The following is a 22783-nucleotide window of genomic DNA, read 5'->3' on the forward strand; positions in this document are numbered from 1 at the left end:
AATGTATTTTCATTGCATTTTGAAGAACTCCCTTAATTAAGCATTTCTTATAAGGCAGGTCTAATGGTTACAAACTCCATTGGTTTTTCTTTGCTGGAGAAGACTTTTATTTTTCTTCATTTGTAAAGGATACTTTTGCCAAGTGTAGTATCCTAGGTTAGCAGGATTTTTCTTTTAGTGTTTTGAATGTAACACCCCACTCTGTCCCAGCCTGCAAGGTTTGTGCTGAGAAATCTGCTAACAGTCTTATGGGAGTTCCCTTCTATGTGATGAGTCACTTTTCTCTTGCTGCTTTCAAAATTCTCCTTGTCCATGACTTTTGACAATTTGATGATGAGTCTCAGTGTACTTTATGTTAATCTTATTTGGGGCCCTTGAGTTTCATGAATCTGGTTGTCCATTTCCTTCCCAAGATTTGAGAACGTTTAGCAATCATTCCTTTTTTATTCTTTTTACTTTTTTATTGAAATATATTTGACATATAACATTGTATAAATTTAAGGTATTCAACTTGTTAATTTGATACATTTATATATGGTAATATGTTTGCCATTGTAACGATAATTAGCACCTCTACCACACTATATAATTATCCTTTTTTGTAGTTGGAGTAATTAAGTTAGTCTCTTAGCAAGTTTGTTGATTATAATACAACATTGTTTCCTCTTTTTACTGTGCTGTGCATTATATCTCTAGGGCCTATTTACTACTCATTGCAAGTTTGTACCCTTAAACAACATCTGTCCTGCCCCCTACCCCGCCATCCCCTGGAAACTATGATGTTATTCTCTGTTTTTATAAGTTTGGCATTTAAAAATTCCACATATAAGTAACATCATACAGTATTTGCCTTTCTCTGTTTGACTTATCTTACTTAGCATAATGCATAATGTGCTAAAGGTCCATCCATGTTGTTATAAATCAAATTTCAGGATGTCATCCTTTCTCATTGCCGAATATTCTATTGTATATGTGTACCACATTTTCTTTATCCATTCATCTATCAGTGGGCATTTAGGTTGCTTCCGTATCTTGACTACTGTAAATAATGCAGCAGTGAACATGGGGGTGCACATATCTTTTTGAGTTAGTGTTTTTGTTTCCTTGAGATAAATGTACAGTGTGGAATTGCTGTATCATATGGTAGTTCTATTTTTTAATTTTTTGAGGAGCCTCCATACTCTTTTCCACAATGGCTGTACCAATTTATATTCCCACCAACAGTGCACCAAGTGTTCCTTTTTCTCCACATCCTCACCAGCAATTGTTATTTCTTGTCTTTTGATGATAGCTATTCTAACAGCTGTGATGTGATACCTCGTGGTTTTGATTTGCGTTTCCTTCATGATTTATGACATAGAGCATCTTTTCATGCATCTGTTGGCCATCTATATGTCTTATTTAGAAAAATATCTATTCAGGTATTCTGCCCATTTTTTAATTGGATTGTTCTTTTGTTATTGAGTTGTTTGAGTTCTTTATATATTTTGCATATTATCAGATATATGTTTTACAAAATTTTCCTTCCATTCTGTATGTCGTCTTTTCATTTTATTAATTGTTTCTTTTGCTGTTCAAAAGCTTTTAAGTTTAATGTAGTCCCATTTGTTGATTTTTACATTTTTTTGTTTGTGGTTTTGGTGTCCTATTAAAAAAAGTATTGCCAGGACCAGTGTCTAGGACCTTCTTCCTTGTGTTTTCTTTTTCTTTTTTAACATTTATTTATTTTATTTATTTATTTTTGGCTGCATTGCATCTTCGTTGCTGCATGCAGGCTTTCTCTAGTCACAACAAGCATGGGCTACTCTTTGTTGCAATGCTCAGGCTTCTCATTGCAGTGGCTTCTCTTGTTGCGGAGCATGGGCTCTAGGCGCACGGGCTTCAGTAGTTGTGGTGCGCAGGGTTCAGTAGTTGTGGGGTGCGGGCTCTAGAGCGCAGGCTCAGGAGTTGTGGCACATGGGCTTAGTTGCTCCACGACATGTGGGATCTTCCCGGACCAGGGCTCGGACCCGTGTCCCCTGCATTGGCAGGCGGATTCTTAACCACTGCATCACCAGGGAAGCCCTTCCTTGTGTTTTCTTTTAGGAGTATTATAGTATCAGGTCTCATGTTTAAATATATGATCCATTTCAAGTTAATTTTTGTGAGCGGTGTAAGTCAGGGCTTCAGTTTTATTGCTTTGCATGTGTTTCTCCAGTTTTCCTAGAACCATTTATTGAAGAGACTCTCTTTTTCCCATTGGATGCTCTTGGCTTCCTTGTCAAATATTAGTTGGCCATATAAGCAGGGGTTTAATTCTGGGATCTCTAGTCTGTTCCATTGGTCTGTCAATTTTTGTGCCAGTACCATACTGTCTTTACTACCGTAGCTTTTTAGTATAGTTTGAAATCAGGAAGTGTGATACCTCCAGCTTTGTTCTTTTTCCTCAAGATTGCTATGGCTATTCAGGGCCATTTGCCAGTCAACACAGATTTTAGGATTTTTTTCTATTTCTGCGAAGAATGCCTTTGGCATTATGATGGGGATTGCATTGAATCTGTAGATGGCTTTGGGTGGTATGGACATTTTAACAATATTAATTCTTTTTTAAAATTTATTTTATTGAAGTATAGGTGATTTACAATGTTGTGTTAATTTCTGCTGTACAGCAAAGTGGTTCAGTTATACATATATATACATTTTTTTCATATTCTTTTTTTAATGTGATTATATGATCCAATTTTTAAAATTTAATTAATTAATTAATTTATTTTTGGCTGTGTTGGGTCTTCGTTTCTGTGCGAGGGCTTTCTCTAGTTGTGGTGAGCGGGGGCCACTCTTCATCGCGGTGCACGGGCCTCTCACTGTTGCGGCCTCTCTTGTTGCGGAGCACAAGCTCCAGACACACAGGCTCAGTAGTTGTGGCTCACGGGACTAGTTGCTCTGCGGCATGTGGGATCTTCCCAGACCAGGGCTCGAACCCGTGTCCCCTGCATTGGCAGGCAGATTCTCAACCACTGCGCCACCAGGGAAGCCCCCTTTTTCATATTCTTTTCCATTATAGTTTATCATAGGGATATTGAATATAGTTCCCTGTGCTATACAGTAGGACCTTGTTGTTTATCCATTCTATATATAATAGTTTGCATCTACTAATCCCAAACTCCCAATCCATCCCTCCCCCTCCTCTCCTCCCCCTTGGCAACAATAAGTCTGTTCTCTTATGTTCCATGAACTCAGATCCATTTGTTTGTGTCTTCTTCAATTTCTGTCAACAAAATCTTGTAGTTTTCATTGTAGAGATTTTTCACTTCCTTTGGTTAAATTTATTCCTACGTGTTTTATTGTTTTTGGTGCTATGGTGAATAGAATAGTTTTATTTCTTTTTCAGATGTTTCATTCATTCTTAGTGTAGAGAAATACAACTGATTTCTGTATATTAATTTTGTGCCCTGAAACTTTACTGAAATTGTTGATTAGTTCCAACAGTTTTTTAGTTGAGTCTTTGAAATTTTCTAAATGTAGAACTATATCATCTGCAAATAGTGAAAGTTTTGCTTTTTCCTTCCAGATTTGGATGCCTTTTATTTCTTTGTCTTGCCTAATTGCTGTAGCTAGAACTTCCAATACTATATTGAATAATAGTGGTGAGAGTGGGCATTCTTATATTGCTCCTGATATTAGACAAAAAGCTTTTCAGTTTGTTGTATATGGCCTTTGTTATGTTGAGGTATGTTCCTTCTATACCCAGTCTGCCAAGGGTTGTTATTATGACAGGATGTGGTATTTTGTCAGATTCTTTTTCAGCATCTATTGAGATTTTTATCTTTCATTTTATTAATGTGATGTATTACACTTACTAATGTGCATATGTTGAACCATCCTTCTATCTCAGGTATAAATCCCACTTGATAATGGTGTATAATCTTTCTTATGTGTTCTTGAATTTGGTTTGCTAATATTTTCTTGAGAATTTTTGCATCTATATTTGTCAGGGATACTGGTGTATAGTTTTCTTCTGGTGTCCATCTCTGGCTTTGGTATCAGGGTAATGCTGGCCTCATAGAATGAGTTTGAAAGCATTCCCTTTTCCTCAATTTTTTGGAGAAGTTTGAGAAGAATTGGTATTAATTCTTCTTTAATATTTGGTAGAATTTGTCAAGTGAAGCCACCTGGTCCTGGGATTGTCTGTGTTGGGAGGTTTTTGATTACTGATTCAATCTCTTTGCTCATTATTGTTCTATTCAGATTTTATTTCTTCCTGATTCAGTCTTGGTAGGTTGTATGTTTCTAGAAATAACCATAATTTCTTTAAACAAACTTTTTTATTTTTTTATGATTTCTATATCTTTGTTTAACTTCTCATTTTGTTCATGTAATGTTTTCCTGATTTCATTGAGTTGTCTATCTGTGTTCTCTTCTAGCTTGCTGATCTTCCTTAAAACATTTCTAATTCTTTGTCAGACATTTTGTAGATTTCCATATCTTTGGAGTTTGCTACTGGAAATACATTGTTTTCCTTTGGTGGTGTCATGTTTCCTTTATTTCTCACATTCCTTGTAACTTTGCATTGATGTTTTTGCAGGTGAAGGAATAGTTACCTCTTCCAGACTTTACAGACTAGATTCAGTAGGGAAGGACCTTCACCTGTGGATGATATGAAGGGTGCAGCTGGGTTGGGTGCCAGTTGTGGACTTCATGCAGCTCTATCAACTGAGGTCAGCATTCACAAAGACTATGGGGGTCCTTGATAGTAAATGCTGCAGTTATCTGCAACAAGAGCAAGGACTGCTAGGGTTCTTCCTGGCAAAGGTTGCTTGATTCCTCTCACTCTCCTTTTTTCTTGCAGAGGGATGTCTTAGCAAAGGGGATCCCTTTTGGTGTCAGAGTACAGGCATACACAGTGGCAACACTAGAGTCCAGAGCTGAAGCATTCCAGATGTATTAGATTTTACCAAGCAATCTCATCCCCAGGTATCTATCTTAAAGCTATACCTGCACAGGTACAATGTGATACATACACAAGGTCATTCATCATAGCATAGTTGATAAAACATCAACAACACAAATGTTCATCATTGACTAATTGACTTAAACTTGGGTTACATCTACCCACAAATGAATATTAAGCAACCATAGCATAGGAAGAGTTTTTAAACAGGTAAGGAGTAATATTCAGTATATATTAAGTCAAAAAGTGAGAAGCAGAACAGTGTGTATTAAAAGTTATCTTTTGAGTAAGAAAAACAGGAATATATGTAATTGCTTATATTTGCAAAAATGAAATATTAGAAGAAAATCAGAAAGTAATAAAAATGGGAAGGAAGGGAATGAATGGAGGGGACAGGAATGGATGTGAGCCTCTGAATATATCTTTTTATACAGTGTGGATTTTTGAACTACATAAACATTTTACATATTTAAAAGTTACACAAAAATTTAAAAGCAGTTTTTAAGTATGAAAATTCTGGAGACTGATAGTTTCAGATATGATTGATTAGACATACCCTGTTCCTCCCCTTAAATACAACTAAAACCCTAGACATTATATATAAAACAAACATAAGACTTTGGACAGTGGAGAGAAGGAAACAGACTGGCTAGTGATCTCAGAACCCAAGAAAAAATACTTAGTTTCCTCAGTTTTATTTTTGTCTAACATATTTGAGCTTGGGTGCTGGATAAAACAAGCAACCCAGAAACACCAATGGGCACAGGCAAAAAAAGCCCAAGTAAAGCCTGTTTCCTCTAGACAGGGAAAAGGAAAGGGGCAGCATAGAAAGACAGAAAATTTTAGAAAACTGCCCTACCTCAGCTAAAACACCATGGAAAAAAGTGAAGCCCACCTCCATCAGTAAAGATTGACATCCCTCATTCTGCTGTAACAAGGTACCACTCCACCTTTCTAATAGGGTGATGGCAGAGAAGGCCTGATGGGGAACCAAGACTTTCAGCACTGACTAGCAGCAAAAAGTGGGTCCAGTCCCTACCCCATGGTGTCCAGAGAGGCCAAGTGGAGAACCTAGACTTCAAACCTCACCTGGCAGTGAGAAACAGTATTTCCCTCTCCAGCTGCCACAGTGTCAGAGGAAGCCTGCTATAACAGAAGATAAAGAAGATCCAGTCACATAACATAATGCTTAGAATGTTCAGGATGCAATTGAAAACAATAACAGTAACAAGGTATTAGGTGATTATAGCATATGGATAAGTTAATGACAGCAGTAGCACAAGGGATGGCAAAGACCATAGGGAATACACTGTTATAAGGTGCATGCACTACATGTGAAGTGGCATTGTTATAGTGTTATTGTAAGGTGGATATAGATTACTTTAAAATGTAAACACTAGGCAACCACTAAAAAGATTTTAAAAGAAGTGTAAATGATACTAAAAGAAGAAATAAAAGGGATTCATATAAAATGAATGGCTACAAGAGGGTAACCTAAACACAAAGACTCAGATAGCTTAAAAGTAAAGGGAAATAGAAAAATATACCATGCTAACACCAACCAAAAGAAAATTGAAGTAAGTATACTAATTTCAGACAAAGTATACTTCAAAACATGGAAGATTACCAAAGATAGAGAAACATTGCATACTAAGGTCAATTCTTTAAAGAAGACATAACAGTCCTAAACATTTATGTACCTAACAACAAACTCAAAATACAGGGGGAAAAAACTGATAGAACTAGAAAGAGAAATAGGCAAATCCACTATTAGAGTTGGAGCCTTAAACTCTGCTCTGTCAGTATTGGTAGATCAAGAAGGCATAAAATTAGTAAGGATATAGATGACCTGAACAGCACCATCAACCAATTTGGATATACTGATACACACACACACAGACACACACACATATTTGTGTGTATATACATACATACACATAGACTATTCCAACTACAAGAGAATACACTTAATTCACAAGTATACATGAAATGTTAACCAAAATAAAATGATTCTAGACCAAAAAGCACACTTTAACAAATTTATAAGTATAGAAATTAAAAATATGTTCTCAGACTACACCAGAAGTAGATAAGAAATCATGTACAGAAAGATAGCTGGAGTATTCCAAAATATTTGGAAATTAGCCAACACGTTTCTAAATGATGCATGGGTCAAATAAGAAATCACAAGAGAAATTTTGAGAATTTTTTTAATGAAATATAATTTTTCATTTAAAATGAAATGAGGGCTTCCCTGGTGACATGGTGGTTGAGAGTCCGCCTGCCGATGCAGGGGACACGGGTTCATGCCCCGGTCCGGGAAGATCCCACATGCCGCAGAGCGGCTGGACCCGTGAGCCATGGCTGCTGAGCCTGCGCGTCCGGAGCCTGTGCTCCACAACGGGAGAGGCCACAACAGTGAGAGGCCCGTGTACCGCAAAAAAAAAAAATAAAAATAAAAATAAATAAAATAAAATGAAATGAGTTGCAACTAAAGCAATACTCAGAAGTTAGTTTATAGCACTAAGTGCACATAATAGGAAAGAAGATCTAAAATCAGTAAACAAAGTATCCACCTTAGGAAACTAGAAAAAGGAAATTAAACTTAAAGCAAGCAGAAAAAGGAAACAATAACAATTAGAGCAGAAATCAGTGAAATTGAAAATAGGAAAAGAATGGAGAAAATTAAAACAAGATGAGTTCTTTGAAAAGATCAATAAATTGATTAATCTCTACCTAGGCTAACAGAGAAAAGACACAAGTTACCAATACCAGTTATGAAAGAGCAGTCAGCACTGCTGATCCCTTAGTCACTAAAAGTATAATGCTACAAACAGTTCTGTGCCCATAAAGTTGATTATTTGGACAAAATAGACTGATTCCTTGAAACACAAACTTCCATATGTACTTTTGACAAAATAACTAACCTGAATAGTTCTATATCTATAAAAGAAATTTAATTTAGAGTTTAAAACCATCTAAAAAAAAAAACACCAGACCCAGATGATTTCACCAGTGCATTCTACCAAACTTTTAAGAAATAACACCAATTCTATACAAACTCTTCAAGGAAGGTAAAGAGCAGGGAACAATTCCCCACCATTTCATGAGCCTAGAATTCTAATATGCAATGAGAAAACTAAAAGAAAACTATAGACTAATATTTTTCATGAACTTAGATCTAAAAATCTTTTATAAATATTAGGAAACCAAATCCAGCAATATATAAATGGGTGATATATCTAAATGGGTTTCATTCTAGAAATGCAAGACTGGTTCTACATTTATAAACCAATAAATAAGAGTCACAGTAAAAGACAGTAAGAATACTGTACGATCATATCAATGGAATATTTTTTCTAATTTTACTAAATTTACAATGCATTTGTATGTTTGTATCCCCCCAAAATCATGTTGAAATCCTAACCTCCAAAGTGATGGTATTTGAAGGTGGGGCCTCTGGGAGGTTATTTGGTCATGAGGGCAGAACCGTCATGAATGGGATTAGTGCCTTTATAAAAGGAACCCCAGAGAGCCCACTCACCCTTTCTATCATATGGATACCTCAAGAAGACAGCCATCTGTGAACCAGGAAATGGGCCCTCATCACACAGTGGATCTACTGACAGCTTGAACTTGTACTTCCCAGCCTCCAGAACTATGAGAAATAAATGTTTGTTGTTTATAGAACACCCAGTCTATGGCATTCTTGGTATAGCAACCTGAACATACTAAGACACCAATCGTGGGGAAAAAAAGAACCACTCTCAAAACATGAGCAGTATGAGAGTATGACCTAATAAAGGGTATATATGAAGGATCTGACGCTAGCAACATACTTGTTGTGGGAGTCAGAACACCTGCTCTCTAAGTTAGGGAATAAGGCAGGGGTTAATTTCTCACCACTCTTACTGGAACTCCTGACTAGTACAGTAAGGTAAGAAAAGGGGGAGGAAAGTATACAGATTGAAAAGGAAGAAATAAAACTGTCTTTACTGACGCGTGACATTTTCTATATAGAAACCCCCCCAAAATATACCAGAACATTCCTGGAAATAATAAGCAAATGTAGCAATTTTACAGGATCCATGGTCTTTTTGCAAAAGTTATTGCTCTCCTGTATATTAGAAATGAACAATTGAAACTTGTTTTTTAAAAAACAACACTTAAAAAAATTGCACTTAAAACAAGAGGAAGTAGTTAAGGATAAATTGACAAAATATAAGATGTGTTTGCAGAAAACTACAAGACACTGATGAAAGAAATCAAAGAACATCTAAATAATGGACAGCTGTTTTGTATTTATGGATTGGACAACTTAAGATACCAGTTTTCCCAAACTTGATCTATAGATTCAAGGCAGTCTCAATCATGATTCTAGGAAGTTTTTATCAATAAACTGATTCAAGGCAGTCTCAATCATGATTCCAGGAAGTTTTTAGCAATAAACTGATTATAAGATTTATATGGAAAATCAAGGGATCTACAATAGCCAAAATAAATCTGAAAAAGAACAAAGTTAGAATGACATTTCCCAATTTCAAGGTATGTGATATTGGTGAAAGAATACTCTTGTTATTCAGTGGAACAGAATGAAGAGCTCAAATAGATACAAACAAATATAATCAAGTGAATTTTGACAAAAAGTACAAAGGCAATTTAATGGAGAATGGATAGCCTTTCATCAAATAGTGCCAGAACAATTGAATGTCCATATGTTATAAAAAACAACAACCTCAAATTCAGGCCTCATATCTTACCCAAAAATAAACTTAAAATGGATCATAGACATAAATATAAAATGCAAAACAGAAACATCTAGAAGCCGAAAACAGAGGAAAAAATCTGTGAGCTGGGGTTGTTGATATGTTTTTACATACAACACCAAAAGAAGATCCATGAAAGTAAAAAAATTGATATGTTGGATTTCATTACAATTTTTTTTCGGTATGCGGGCCTCTCACTGCTGTGGCCTCTCCCGTTGTGGAGCACAGGCTCCAGATGCACAGGCCCAGTGGCCACAGCCCACAGGCCCAGCTGCTCCGCGGCACGCAGGATCTTCCCAGACTGGGGCACAAACCCGCATCCCCCGCATTGGCAGGCGGACTCCCAACCACTGCGCCACCAGGGAAGCCCCATTATAATTTTAAAATTGTTCTCTAAAAGACACTGTTAAGAGAATGAAAACACAAGCCACAGACTGGAAGAAAATTTGCTAATCAAATACTTGTACTCAGGACTTGTACTCAGAATATCCAAAGAGCCCTTAAAATTTAATAGTAAGAGAGAATGATGTCAGCAGAATGGTGAACTAGAAAACTCCAAGCTTTCATTCCCCCATAGAAACAATTTTTTAAATAACTTTGTCAGAACTCTGAAAAATGAAGGTTTACAGCAACTAAACAAATACACAATCAAGAAAAATCATCTACAAAATGGTAGAAAATGTTTTAGTGTTTTTCCTCATTCTTGCCCTTCACACTGTCCAGTGCAATGGTGGTCTTGGTCTTGAGCAGGTGGCTTCACAGTTCCCAGGTCCTCCCTCAAACCAGAGGAAGCAGAACATACCTTATTTGCAAATTATTGTATATGTCTGCTCTGGCCTGTCAAGGGGGATACCTGAAGAACTGATGCAAGGTGTTCATCAGTTTCACATAATACAGAGTACAGGCAGGAAAAGTGGCAGAAAAGACTCGAGATGACCTTAAGCTTCCCCCTCAGGCATATATTTTGCATAAAGCAAACCTAGATAAGTGGTTAAGGAGGGCCACAAAATAGATCCAGTTTGCAACATGGAGAGGTGGTTCTCAGTTTTTTGTTGTTTGTTTTTGGCAGTTTTGTTTTAGCTCCTAACAAGGAAATCTGTCAAAATATTAGTTGAGCATGAACTAAAGGAATGGAGAGCTCAGTGATCACACACTACAAGCAATTGACTTTACAAAAAAAATAGTTTGGAAAAGTCTCAAGACAGATGAACTACTACAGTGTCCAACAGTTAAAAAAATAAAATCAGCAAACCCTGGGGAAGAGGAGAATCTGATTTCCAGAGTTGCCACATTATAATAATCTAATGCCCAATTTTCAACAATATCACAAGGTATACAAAGAAACAGGAAAACATGGCTCACTGAAGGGAACAAAATTCTTTGACAGGCAAAACCACCCTTGAGGGACCCAGACATTAAACTTGCTGGGCAAACAGTTTAAGATAACTGTCTTAAATATGACCAAAGAGCTAAGAGAAAACATGGAAAAGAACTAAAGGACATCAGGAAAACAATATAAAACTAGAATAACTACAAAAAGATGAAAAAATTAGGGGCCTCCCTGGTGGCGCAAGTGGTTGAGAGTCCGCCTGCCGATGCAGGGGATACGGGTTCGTGCCCCGGTCTGGGAGGATCCCATATGCTGCGGAGCGGCTGGGCCCGTGAGCCATGGCTGCTGAGCCTGCGCGTCCGGAGCCTGCGCGTCCGGAGCCTGTACTCCGCAACGGGGGAGGCCACAACAGTGAGAGGCCCGCATACCGCAAAAAAAAAAAAAAAAAAAAAAGATGAAAAAATTAAAAAGAAACAAACAAATTCTGCAGCTGAAAAGTATAATATCTGAAATGAAAAATTCACTATAGGACTTCAACAAGAGACAAAAAGACAGAAAAAATAACTAGAAGATAGGATAGTCGAAATTACCTAATCTGAGTATCACAAAGGAAAAAGAATGAGGAAAAGTGAACAGACCAAAAGACTTGTGGGATACCTTCAAGAGGGACAATGAATACATAATGTGAGTCCCAAAAGAGAAGAGAGAAAAAGGAACAGAAAGTTATTTGAAAAAATTATGGCTAAAAACTCCAAACTTGATGAAATACATGAATCTACAAATCCAACAAGCTCAATGAACTGCAAGTGTAAGCCCCAAAAGACCAAAACTGAGGCACATACTCTGTCACAGTACATACAGAAAATCTTGAAAACAGTGAGAGAAGTGACTCATCACATACAAGGGACTCTGAATACAATTATCACCCTATTTCTCCCCAGAAACCTTGGAGACCAGAAGGCAGTGGGATAATACATGTAAAGTGCTGAAAGAAATGAAATGTCAAATGAGAATTCTATATCCATAAGACGGTCCTTTAAAATTGAGGGAAAAATTAAGAAATTCTAAGACAAACAAAGTCAGAGATAGTTCATTACCACCAGAGCTGCCCTATAAGAAATGTTAAAGGGAGCTCTTCAGGTTGAAATGAAAGGATGCTAGATGGTGACTAGCATGTAGCATCTCCAGTAAAGGCAAAGGCATGGACTAATATATAAGCCAGTATTATTTTAACTTTGGTATATAGCAACACTTTTTTTCTGCAAAATTTAACAAATACATAAAAATAATTATAAATCTATGTTATTGGGCTCACAATATATACAGGTTTAATTTGTGAGATCAGTAACATAAAGGTAGAGGATAGAGCTCTAGAGTTTTTTTATGATTGAAATTAAATTGACATCAATTTAAATTAAATTGTTATAGCTATGTATATAACCACCATGATTAAAAAAATCTACAGAATATACATAAACAGAAATGAGATGGAAATCAAAATATATCAGGACAAAAAAATCAACTAAACACAAATGGTGCCAGTAATGGAGGAAATGAGGCCAAAAAAACTATAATACATACCAGAAGCCAGTAGCCAATTAAATGAAGTAAGTCATCCCTTGTCAGTAAGTACTTTTAAGTGTAAAGGGATTAATTCTATCAAAAGATAGAGATTGCCAGAATGAATTTTAAAACAATTGATCCAACTCTATTCTGTCTTATAAGAGACTTAATTTAGATCTAAAAACACATTTAGGTTGAAAATGAAAGATGGGAAAAGTTATTCTATGCAAATAGTAACCAAAAGACAGTAGGGAGGCTATACTATTATCAGACAAAGTAGACTTTAAGTCAGAAACGGTTACAAGAGACAGAAAAGGACATTATATATTGATAAAAGGGCCAGTCCATCAAAAAGAATGTATAAGCATATATGTACCAAACGTCAGAGTCTCAAAATATATGAAGGAAACATTAACAGAATCGAAGAGAAAAGCATACAATTCTACAGTAGTAAACACTTCAATATTCCACTTTCAATAATGGAATAAACAACCAGATGAAAATTAAGTAAAGGACTTGAACAACATCATAAACCAACTGAACCTAACAGATATATAGAAGACTCCACCCAAGTTCAGTAGACTACACATTTTTTTCTTATGTGCATATGAATCATTCTCTATACCACAAAACAAGTTTTAACACATTTTAAAAGACTGAAATCATATGTAGTATCTGTTCCCATCAAAATTAATGAAACCAAGAAATCATTGACAGAAAATGAAATGTCATAAATATATAGAAAATAAGATGCTCTTAAAAACCAATGAGTCAAAGAAGAAATCATAAGGGAAATTAGAAAATACCTTGAGAGAGTAAAAGTGTTAACACAGTATACCAAAACTCATGGGATATGGTGAAATTAACACTTTGTAGCTGTAAACACATATACAGAACAAGAAAAAAAGATCCCAAATCTATAACCTAACTTTACACCTTAAGGAACTGAGAGACAGAAGAGCAAACTAAACCTAAAGCCAGCAGAAGGAAGAAGATATTATAGATTAGAAAAGAGATAAATAATAGAAAAACAGTAAAGAAAATCAATGAAACCAAAAGTTGGTTCTTTGACAAAGTAATGAAATGCACAAACCTTAGCTAGATTGAATAAGAAAAAAAGAAGGCTCAAATTAACAAATCAGAAATGACAGTGAGGTAGTATTACCAATTCCACAGAAATAAAATAATTATGGAAATACTATGAGTAATTATATACCAGCAGATTGGACAACCTAGATGAAATGGTCAGATTCCTAGAAACCCATTGTTTTCCAAAACAAAACTATAAAGAAATAGAAAATGAAATAGATCTATAAGTAATTTCTAGTACAATTCTCCAATAAAAGGAAGCAACTATGGAGAAGTGGCTGTTCTGGGGGCATGGAACATAGAAGATGAGTATGTAGGAACTTAAGGAGATACTCAGAAAACAGAATGATGGGGATATGTCAAAGAACATAGGAGCCAAACTGAAAGAGCTCCCAATAGCCAAAGCTGCAACAATTTGAGCAGTAAAATAATATAGTGTTGGTTTATAACAAAGTATAAATTACTTATGAGTCCATACTGATATGTGATTAAGTAAATAAATAAATGGGAGAGAACAGAAACATCTCTGTCACAGAATTACTAATAATTTATGTAATTGCTCCACCTTCAAGGAGGTGGAGCAGAATTCCCCACCCGTTTAGTGGGCTGTGCCTAGTGACTTCCTTCTAAAGAGTACAATATGGGAACTTACCTGGCGATCCAGTGTTTAAGACTCCACACTTCCACTGCAGGGGGCATGAGTTCAGTCCCTGGTTGGGGAACTAAGATCCTGCATGCCACACGACCAAAAGTTAAAAACTTAATTAAAAAAAATAAAGAGTACAGTATGCATGGGGGTAGGGGTGGGGGTGGGGAGTAACTTTACATTGGAGAATCCTGGCACACACTACCTCAACCAAGTTCTCATCAGTGATAAGTCATATTGATAGCATGTACCCTTGATAAGGTGGGGTAAGAATGATAGTCATTTTACCTCTGTGGCCTTTCTCCCAAAAATACAACCCCATTTTTAACGGTCAGAAAAACATCAGACAAACCCAAACTGAAGGACCCTTTTACAAAGTGTCTTCTAAACTGTCAAGATTACCAAAAAAGATTATCACTTACAGTCTAGAGGAGGCTAAAGAAGCATGATAACTAAATGTAATGTGGTATCCTGGATGGAATTGTGGAACAGGGAAAAAAAAAATGATTACGTTAAAAAAAAACCAAGGAGGGCTTCCCTGGTGGCGCAGTGGTTGAGAGTCCGCCTGCCGATGCAGGGGATACGGGTTCATGCCCCGGTCTGGGAAGATCCCACATGCCGTGGAGCGGCCAGGCCCGTGAGCCATGGCTGCTGAGCCTGCACGTCCGGAGCCTGTGCTCCACTACGGGAGAGGTTACAACAGTGAGAGGCCCGCGTACCACAAAAAAAAAAAAAAAAAAAAAAAAAACAAGGAAATTGAATAAAGTATAGATTCTATTTAATAATGTATCAGTATTATATTAATAGTTATGACAAATCTGCTAGTAATGTAAGATGTTAACAGTAGGGTAAATTGGGTGCAGGTTGCACAGGAATTCTCCTTTCTCTCTGCAACTTTTCTGTGAATTTAAAGCTATTCTAAAATAAAACATTTATTAAAAAAAAACATCAGTGCATGTTCACAGCAGAATGGAGAGGAAAGAGGGGAAAAACATCACTGAACTTTATAAGGGAACAATAGAAATGGCTCAATCATTACAGAGGAAAAACAAAATAGAATACAGATGAACAGAACATCAGGGAACTATGGGTCTACAACAAAATCTCTTAACATTTGTGTCTCTGGAGTCAGAGAAGGAAAGGCTAAAAATTTTTTCAAAAAAATTATGGCTGAAATTTTTCCAAGTTTGGAAAAAGCAATTCATATACAAGTCTTAAAACATTCAGTTCATGAACAGTATACAACCACTCAATTCCGTTATTGCTAGTTATATGCAGCTTTTACCTGAGACTGTTCTCCTTAAGGGAAAGGGCAGTGTTTGGGCAATCTGATTGTTGCTGCTAAAGCTGTGGTTTTAAAAAGCCATTCTAAAATTAGAATGGGGCCTCCCTGGTTGCGCAAGTGGTTGAGAGTCCGCCTGCCGATGCAGGGGATACGGGTTCGTGCCCCGGTCTGGGAGGATCCCATATGCCGCGGAGCGGCTGGGCCCGTGAGCCATGGCCGCTGAGCCTGCGCGTCCGGAGCCTGCGCGTCCGGAGCCTGTGCTCCGCAACGGGGGAGGCCACAACAGTGAGAGGCCCGCATACCGCAAAAAAAAAAAAAAAAAAAAAAAAAAAATTAGAATGAACTCACTTTGTGTAGAATATAACATGTAAGTTTTAGTCAGTACTACAAGAAGGTGTGGTCTAAAATCAGTTGCATCCCCTTCTTCTTAATTCTATTTTGTTAATATATCAGAAATGTAATGTGTAGTTTGGGACAAGAGTAAATGAATCACTGATTTTCAAATTAAGTGGCAAGAAACATTAACTTTGAGTTGCAGTGTAGAAACAAAGCTGGCACATCTAGTGTAAAAACATGAAAACAGTAAATTCAAAAATGGAAAGACACTAAAAGTTTAACCAAAAACAAAGCTAGATTTATTTTTCTTTAGATGTTGAGACGTAAAATCAATCAGTTGGTTCTTTTGAAGTATGTGGGCTTATGAAGATCTGCTGTTCTTTATTTTCTCTAAAAAGACAAAGTGTTAGCCACATAACAGGAACATGTTTTATAACAGATTTATTTGCTCAGTGCCATATGGAAGAAGAAATCATGAGATTACATAATTTTAACTTTAGTAAAAAGATTGTGCAGTTGACAGTGTAAACACAGGGAATAAATCACTCACTTTGGGGGTGGGTAGTACATAAGAGACTTTTGGCCTGAAGTTCATGTGGAAGACTTAGAAGGGCCCCAAAGAGAGAGCGATGGCTTTGTTTCCAACTTTCCTGTCAGACCCTGCTGCAGGATCAGGCTTATTGCTGACATTTTACCCCCATAAGTTCTTGAATAAAGTGAGACATTTATTAGTGATAAGTATGAGGTGAATTGGAAAAACCTTTAAAAATAATTCTTAGACCAGAAGTGACATTCATGACCATTCGGTAAGGATACTTATTATCTTAATGGCTTAAATCCTAAAATTAGGCGACATTTTTAGGAGGTAGAAAACAAGTACCAAAAGTATACCATTGTTACCCTGCCTTACTTTTGGCCAACCTCGGATCTTTCCAGTTCTCACTCCACATTCTCCCATTAGAGCTATTAGTCCTACTACCTGCCATTCACTACCTAAAGTTACAGACCTGGAGCTGCCAAGAAAAACGTTTTTAAGAAGTTTGCTTTTAAGCCAGAGTGTATTCAGCACTCAGGTATCAATCCAGAACATTTTACACCTCTCTAGTAGATCAATTCAGTTCATAGGAAAACAAGCCGACATTTAAAAAACCCACATTTCTTAACATAAAAAGACTATTGAACATCTCTACGTGAGATTCTAGTATGTCAGAGTAGTTATGTAAACCTAAATTAGTAATGTGTTCATTGAACTGATTGAAAAAGCGTTATATTAAAACTGCATTACCACTGTTTACCAAAAATAGGTACATGTTGTACTACAAAATTAACTAAATAAAAAAAAAAAAAACCTCCACTTCCTCCCAGAGAGGTTACATTGTGCTGATATCCCATAGACAGTACAATAAAAGGATTTCATTTTTGCGATATGCCGGGCTCACAGTGAGTACGTTAGTACAGAGGTCATAGCTTTAATGTTGCTGTAAGAATGTCATTAGTGAAACTTATATAAGGCATGTAGAAAACTAGCATTAAAGCTCTTAAGGGCAACAATTCAAACTGGCAGCTGCTAGAAAAGGTGCTGCTAGGAATAAAAAAATACTAAAGAAATTTAGTTTCAGCACATACTAGTTTTTCGTGCTTCTACAATGAAATTAATTAATTCACATAAATTTCTGTTGCTGGAACTAATGGACCAAAAGTGAATGGACTTTTGCCCCCTTTGACTACTAGCCCAATCTTGAAAATGGAAGCAGTCACTTGCAGTCTTCCACACAGTATTGTTAGGAGAAGACTAAGCAGTCAGCAGGAAGTTCTGGTTGAAGTAGTGTTTGTTTCCATCAAACTTCACAGTTCCACTGGTCACAACAAGAACTGTAGTCTGGGCCTGAGTAGCTTGCTCATGAACTGGCTGGCAGTCTAACATATTGACCTGGAACTCACTAGAAGGCAATATCTCAAAAAAATTAGGGCTTCCAGTCCTGTAACAACATTTCCATTACATATTAAAGTGGCCTTGTCCAGATACAGCCTGGTTAGTGCCCATCTTCTTTTGTCCATTGTCTCATAGTAAATATTGACAAATTCCTCAGCAGCTCTGCATGCCTGATCTACATAAGTTTTAAAATCCCTAACATTCCCAACTCTTGCTAGTTCCCATTTCCTACAGTACATTATTGTTTTAAAACACAATTTATTATTTTTAAGAGAGTTCTGAAAATGAGAAAAGTTTATTTTTATCCTCTTGTTTCCAGATTATGGTGCTCTTTTTTCTATGTATTAATCCAAATTTCCACCCGATAGCATTTTTCTTCTGTTGGAAGAATTTCTTTTAGAGAGTTAACTTTCCTGTAACACATGTCAGTTGGTCATAAATTCTTTCAATTTTTGTTTGTTTGAAAATGACATATTTGCCAAGCATAAAATTCTAGGTTGACTTTTTTGCTTTCAGTACTTTAAAATTGTCACTTCATAGTCTCCTGGCTTGTATAATTTCTGACAAGAAGTAGACATTCATTCTTTTTTTTTCTCTGTACATATTATGTCTTTCACTATATATTGAACATTTTCTCTTTATCACTGGTTTTAGCAATTTAATTTTAATGTATCTTGGTGTGGTTTTCTTCATGTTTCTTCTCCTTGGCATTCATTTAGCTTCTTGGATCTGTCGGTTTATACACTTCTTCAAATATTGAACCTTTGCCCTTTATTTTTTCCATCCTCCTTTTTTTCTTCTGAAATGCTAATTACACATGTTACATAACTTTATCCCACAGGTCACAGAGATAACTCTGTTTATTATTTTCCAGTCTTTATTCACTGTGGGTTTCTTCTTCCATAGTTTTTATTTATATACCTTAAAGTTATCTATCTACCTTATGTCATTTAGCCTTCCTTATGTGGTATATATACTATTATTAATCCTATCCAGTGTTTTTTTGTTTGTTGTTTGGTTGGTTGGTTTTCTCATTTCAGATATTTTTCATATTTAGAATTTCAGTTAGGAACTTCTTTTTTATAAATTCCCTTTCTAGTCTCATCATGGAGTATGTTTACTGTTTTAATGACCTTGATTATTAATTGTATATGTGTCATTTCTTACTCTGTGGCTTACTGATTCATTTTTCTCCTTGAGTACAATCATATATCCCTTTTATTCATACCTAGTATTTTTTTTTATTGAGGGCTAAATGCTGTGGATTTTACATTGTTAGGCGCTAGTTTTGTTGTATTATTTTAAATCTTTTGGGGCCTTTTCTGGGATGTAGTTAAATTACTTGGAATTACTTTGATCCTTTCAAGGTTTGCTTTAAGCTTTGTTATATTGGATTCAGAGCTCACTTTACTCTTGGACTAATTTGGCTCCTCTACCAAGTCAATAAATACCCTTCTGGTTATTCTACCCAATTGGCCATGGATTAGGAAGTTTTTCTACCCTGGCAAATAGAAATAGAAGTCCCTACCTCTCTGTGTGCTTTGGTAATACTTCAGGCTACTCTTTTTTCACTGGTCTTCCCCCCAACCTCAAGTGTTTTCCTTACACTTTCAAGTACTCAGGAGATCCTTCTGCATATCAGATAGAGAAAGATGCTGTATGTTTCTTCTCTTGTATTTTATTTTACAAATCCTAGTTTTCATGACTTCCTTAAAATCCAGTTCTGTTGCCTTAACTTACTGAATCAGCTAAGCTCTGTTTTGGTCATCTCTTTTTGCATTATGGGTTGAAAACTCTCCAAGCAATAAGCTATGATAATCACAGGGCTCACCTCATTTGTTTCTCTATTCTCAAGTATCCCTGTCTGTACTGCCTGTTTTCCAAATCTAAAACCCATTTCATATAGTTTGTATGGGATTTTTTAGATGTCTGATATGAAGGGTAAATTAGTTCCTTTTACTCCATTATGGCCAGATATGAAATTGGTCCTTACGAAATCTCATTTGAAGCACAGACATTGACTATTTTAGAACTTAATGTTATTTAGGCTTGTGACTCAAGGGTTTAAGAAGAGTGATCCATTATGAGTGTAAGAAAATGTTTTTTGCTGTCATTTCTGCTCCCCCAAAAAAATTCTAGCAAGCACCCTCAATGTACCACTTCTGAAGCTATACCTTTCTTCACATTCAGAAACAGTGAAACCTATGCAGCTAACTCAAGTGCTAAAGTATTTCCCTTTTACAGGGTACTGCTTTACAAAACCAGAACTGATTTTCATGTTGGAACAAGGAGAAGATCCGTGGTTATTAGAGAAAGAATTTGTAAACAGAAGTTCCCCAGGTGAGTTACTGAATACTGGCAGAAGGCATCCAAGAAAATTAGATCCAAAGTGATCACCTAGAAGTGAGCAGTTTGAAATGTTTTTCAGCACTCTCCCATTAGAGGCCTTCACATTTGAAACATTAGAAATAATAGATCTATTAAAAGGTAGAAGGGGGACAACTAAAGAAAGGAATGGAATGTAAGTATGTTGATATTCTCATCTTTAAAAAATGGGAGCTAAGTGTACCCTTTGAAGCTGAAAAATTAAGTAATGGTTGTATATTTAACAGTAAAAAGATAAAAACAAAGAAAAGTTAATGAAACAACTAAAATTGGGAGTAAACAGATCAGAAGAGAGAAATAAACAAATTTTATCATTATATAATAATAAATTACTATATACAATCGAAATAAATAGATGATTACATAGTATAATTAGAAAGCATAAAAACTAGAGCAAACTGCAACCTTCCTTATTGTTTACATTTGACAGAGCAAAGAAAACAGATCTGTTACTAGAAAAGTTTCTTATAAAGCTGTATATCAAGGGTCCCCAGGATCATCATCAGGTTCATTAACTCACCTTGGAGGACTCAGCATATAGGCATACTCATAACTAACATTTATACAGTGAAATCATACAAATCAAAGTCAACAAAGAGAAAAGGTGCATGGGGCAAAGTCAAGAGAAAACCAGGTGTGACAACACATGTGAAATATGTACCTGGAAAGTTCATTTGAGATGAGGTGCCCAGCGTTTTCACTGGGGGCTGCTCATGTAAGCACCCTCTGTCTAGCATGTATCAAAATTGTAGGCTTTCAGATGGAAACTAGGTATTCAGCATAAATATATTGTTTGTACAAACAGTTTAGGCTCATTGAGTCCCTCTTAGCAGTTCTGGGAATCTTGGGAACCATCTCAAAATCTCAGTTCCCAGATGCCAGCTAAGGGCTAATCTTATAAACAGGCCTTTCTAAGGGTAGCAGTCTCAGGCCTGCTGTGTTAAACATTCTCTGCACAAAAGCTATGCAAACACACATAGAGTAAGACAAACATATCTGACATATGAACTACCAATGTAAATGGATCTTAATACACCTATTAAGAGAAAATGCTATCATACTGTATCAGAGATACACCTAGAAAATAATTTAGAAAGTTTGAAAATACAGTCATGCATTGTTAAGACTATAAACATAAAAACAACTCAGTGTTTATTTATCTCAAAGTTCAATTCAGGTCAAAAACAGGTGAGAAAAAGGACATTTTGATAATGCTAAAGAAGATGATTTTTAAAGGATACATAAAAGTTTAAAATATTAGTACATCAAATAAGTTATTCATCAGGATTCATAAAACAAAAAACTGTAAGAGTTATAAGGAGAAATAGGAACACATTAGATATAGTCAACCTTAATATGCCTCTCTGATTTCATTCCGTAGCCTGTGGACTCTAGAATAGTGCTTGGCAAACTATGGCCCACAGGTTAAATCCTGCCTTCTGCTTGTTTTGGTAAAGAAACATTTATTGGAACACAGCAATATCCATTTGTTTACATATTCAAGCTACAAGGCAGAGTTGAATTGTTGCAATAGAGAGTGAATAACCAGCAAAGCCTAAAACATTTACTCTCTGCCCTCTTACAGAAAAAGTTTACCAACCTCTGGTCTAGACATTATAAATAGCATATTTTATAAAATGAATCTATTATGGTCTGAAAACAAAGCTATGCAAACACACTACATAATTATTCTGAAAACAAAGAATAAACCTCCTTTTAAATGACCTTGGAACATTGACAAAATGTAAAAGTATTTTAGGCAAATTCTACAAAGTAAAGATATTATTGTCAAATAACACTATAAATTGCAAACAATATGGGAAACTTTTAAATCCCTCTATCTTAAAATTAATAATGAATATATATCTTTAAAAACCTATTTCATAAAAGAGTAAGTTAAAACTGTACAGTATCCAGAAATTATTTTTTAATGAAAAACATGTTTATTAGACTCTTTGCACTATAGATGAAATGGTGCTTAGAGGAAACTATTTTAGCCTCATATACTTATTTTTAAAAGCAATAAAGTTTTAAAAGAAAACTAAGCAAAGCAAGAAATGTAATAGAGATAAAACATTATAGTTATAAAACGTTATAAAGCCAAAAGGTGGTTCTTGGAATAAAAGCAAATAAAATAGCTAAACCTCAGCTAGAAAAAGAGAAGAAAGCACTATTACTCATTTTAAGTTTGGGCTCAGATTCCTACTTCTATAATATAATGTTGGAATACTTTAGCCTATACTTTTTCTCTTACTTTTGTAAACTCTTAGCCCATTTGATGGATGTGTCAAAAAAAATGAGATTCTGTGCCAGATAGCATATAGTTACTGAATGAGCTCCTTTCCTCACCTGGATTATAATCTCCCAAAAAGAATGGTCTCTGTTTCACTCTTCCTTTCTGGGTATTTGTCACATGATAAATATTTTTTAATAACATTGTAGGCTGATTCCAAAGTCAGGTGGAGAGAGGCATTTCATACTGATTCACTTAGAAAGCACAATCCACAAATGTAAATGCCC

The 22783-nt window shown here is 35.9% G+C and overlaps 1 protein-coding gene and 1 pseudogene across 1 annotated transcript in view; one reads left to right on the forward strand and one right to left on the reverse strand.

The window, feature by feature from the left end:
• The window catches only part of ZNF782 (zinc finger protein 782), a 50605-nt gene that overhangs the window by 24020 nt on the left and 3802 nt on the right, over positions 1–22783 (forward strand). The window contains exon 5 of the mRNA XM_060101451.1: positions 20123–20218. Coding sequence (XP_059957434.1) covers positions 20123–20218 — 96 coding nt within the window. The remainder of the gene's footprint in view (positions 1–20122; positions 20219–22783) is intronic.
• On the reverse strand, positions 17561–18117 carry LOC132492320 (NTF2-related export protein 2-like; annotated as a pseudogene).

Source organism: Mesoplodon densirostris, chromosome 6 (assembly GCF_025265405.1).
Source record: "Mesoplodon densirostris isolate mMesDen1 chromosome 6, mMesDen1 primary haplotype, whole genome shotgun sequence".
In the NCBI taxonomy this organism is placed as follows: Eukaryota; Metazoa; Chordata; class Mammalia; order Artiodactyla; family Ziphiidae; genus Mesoplodon; species Mesoplodon densirostris.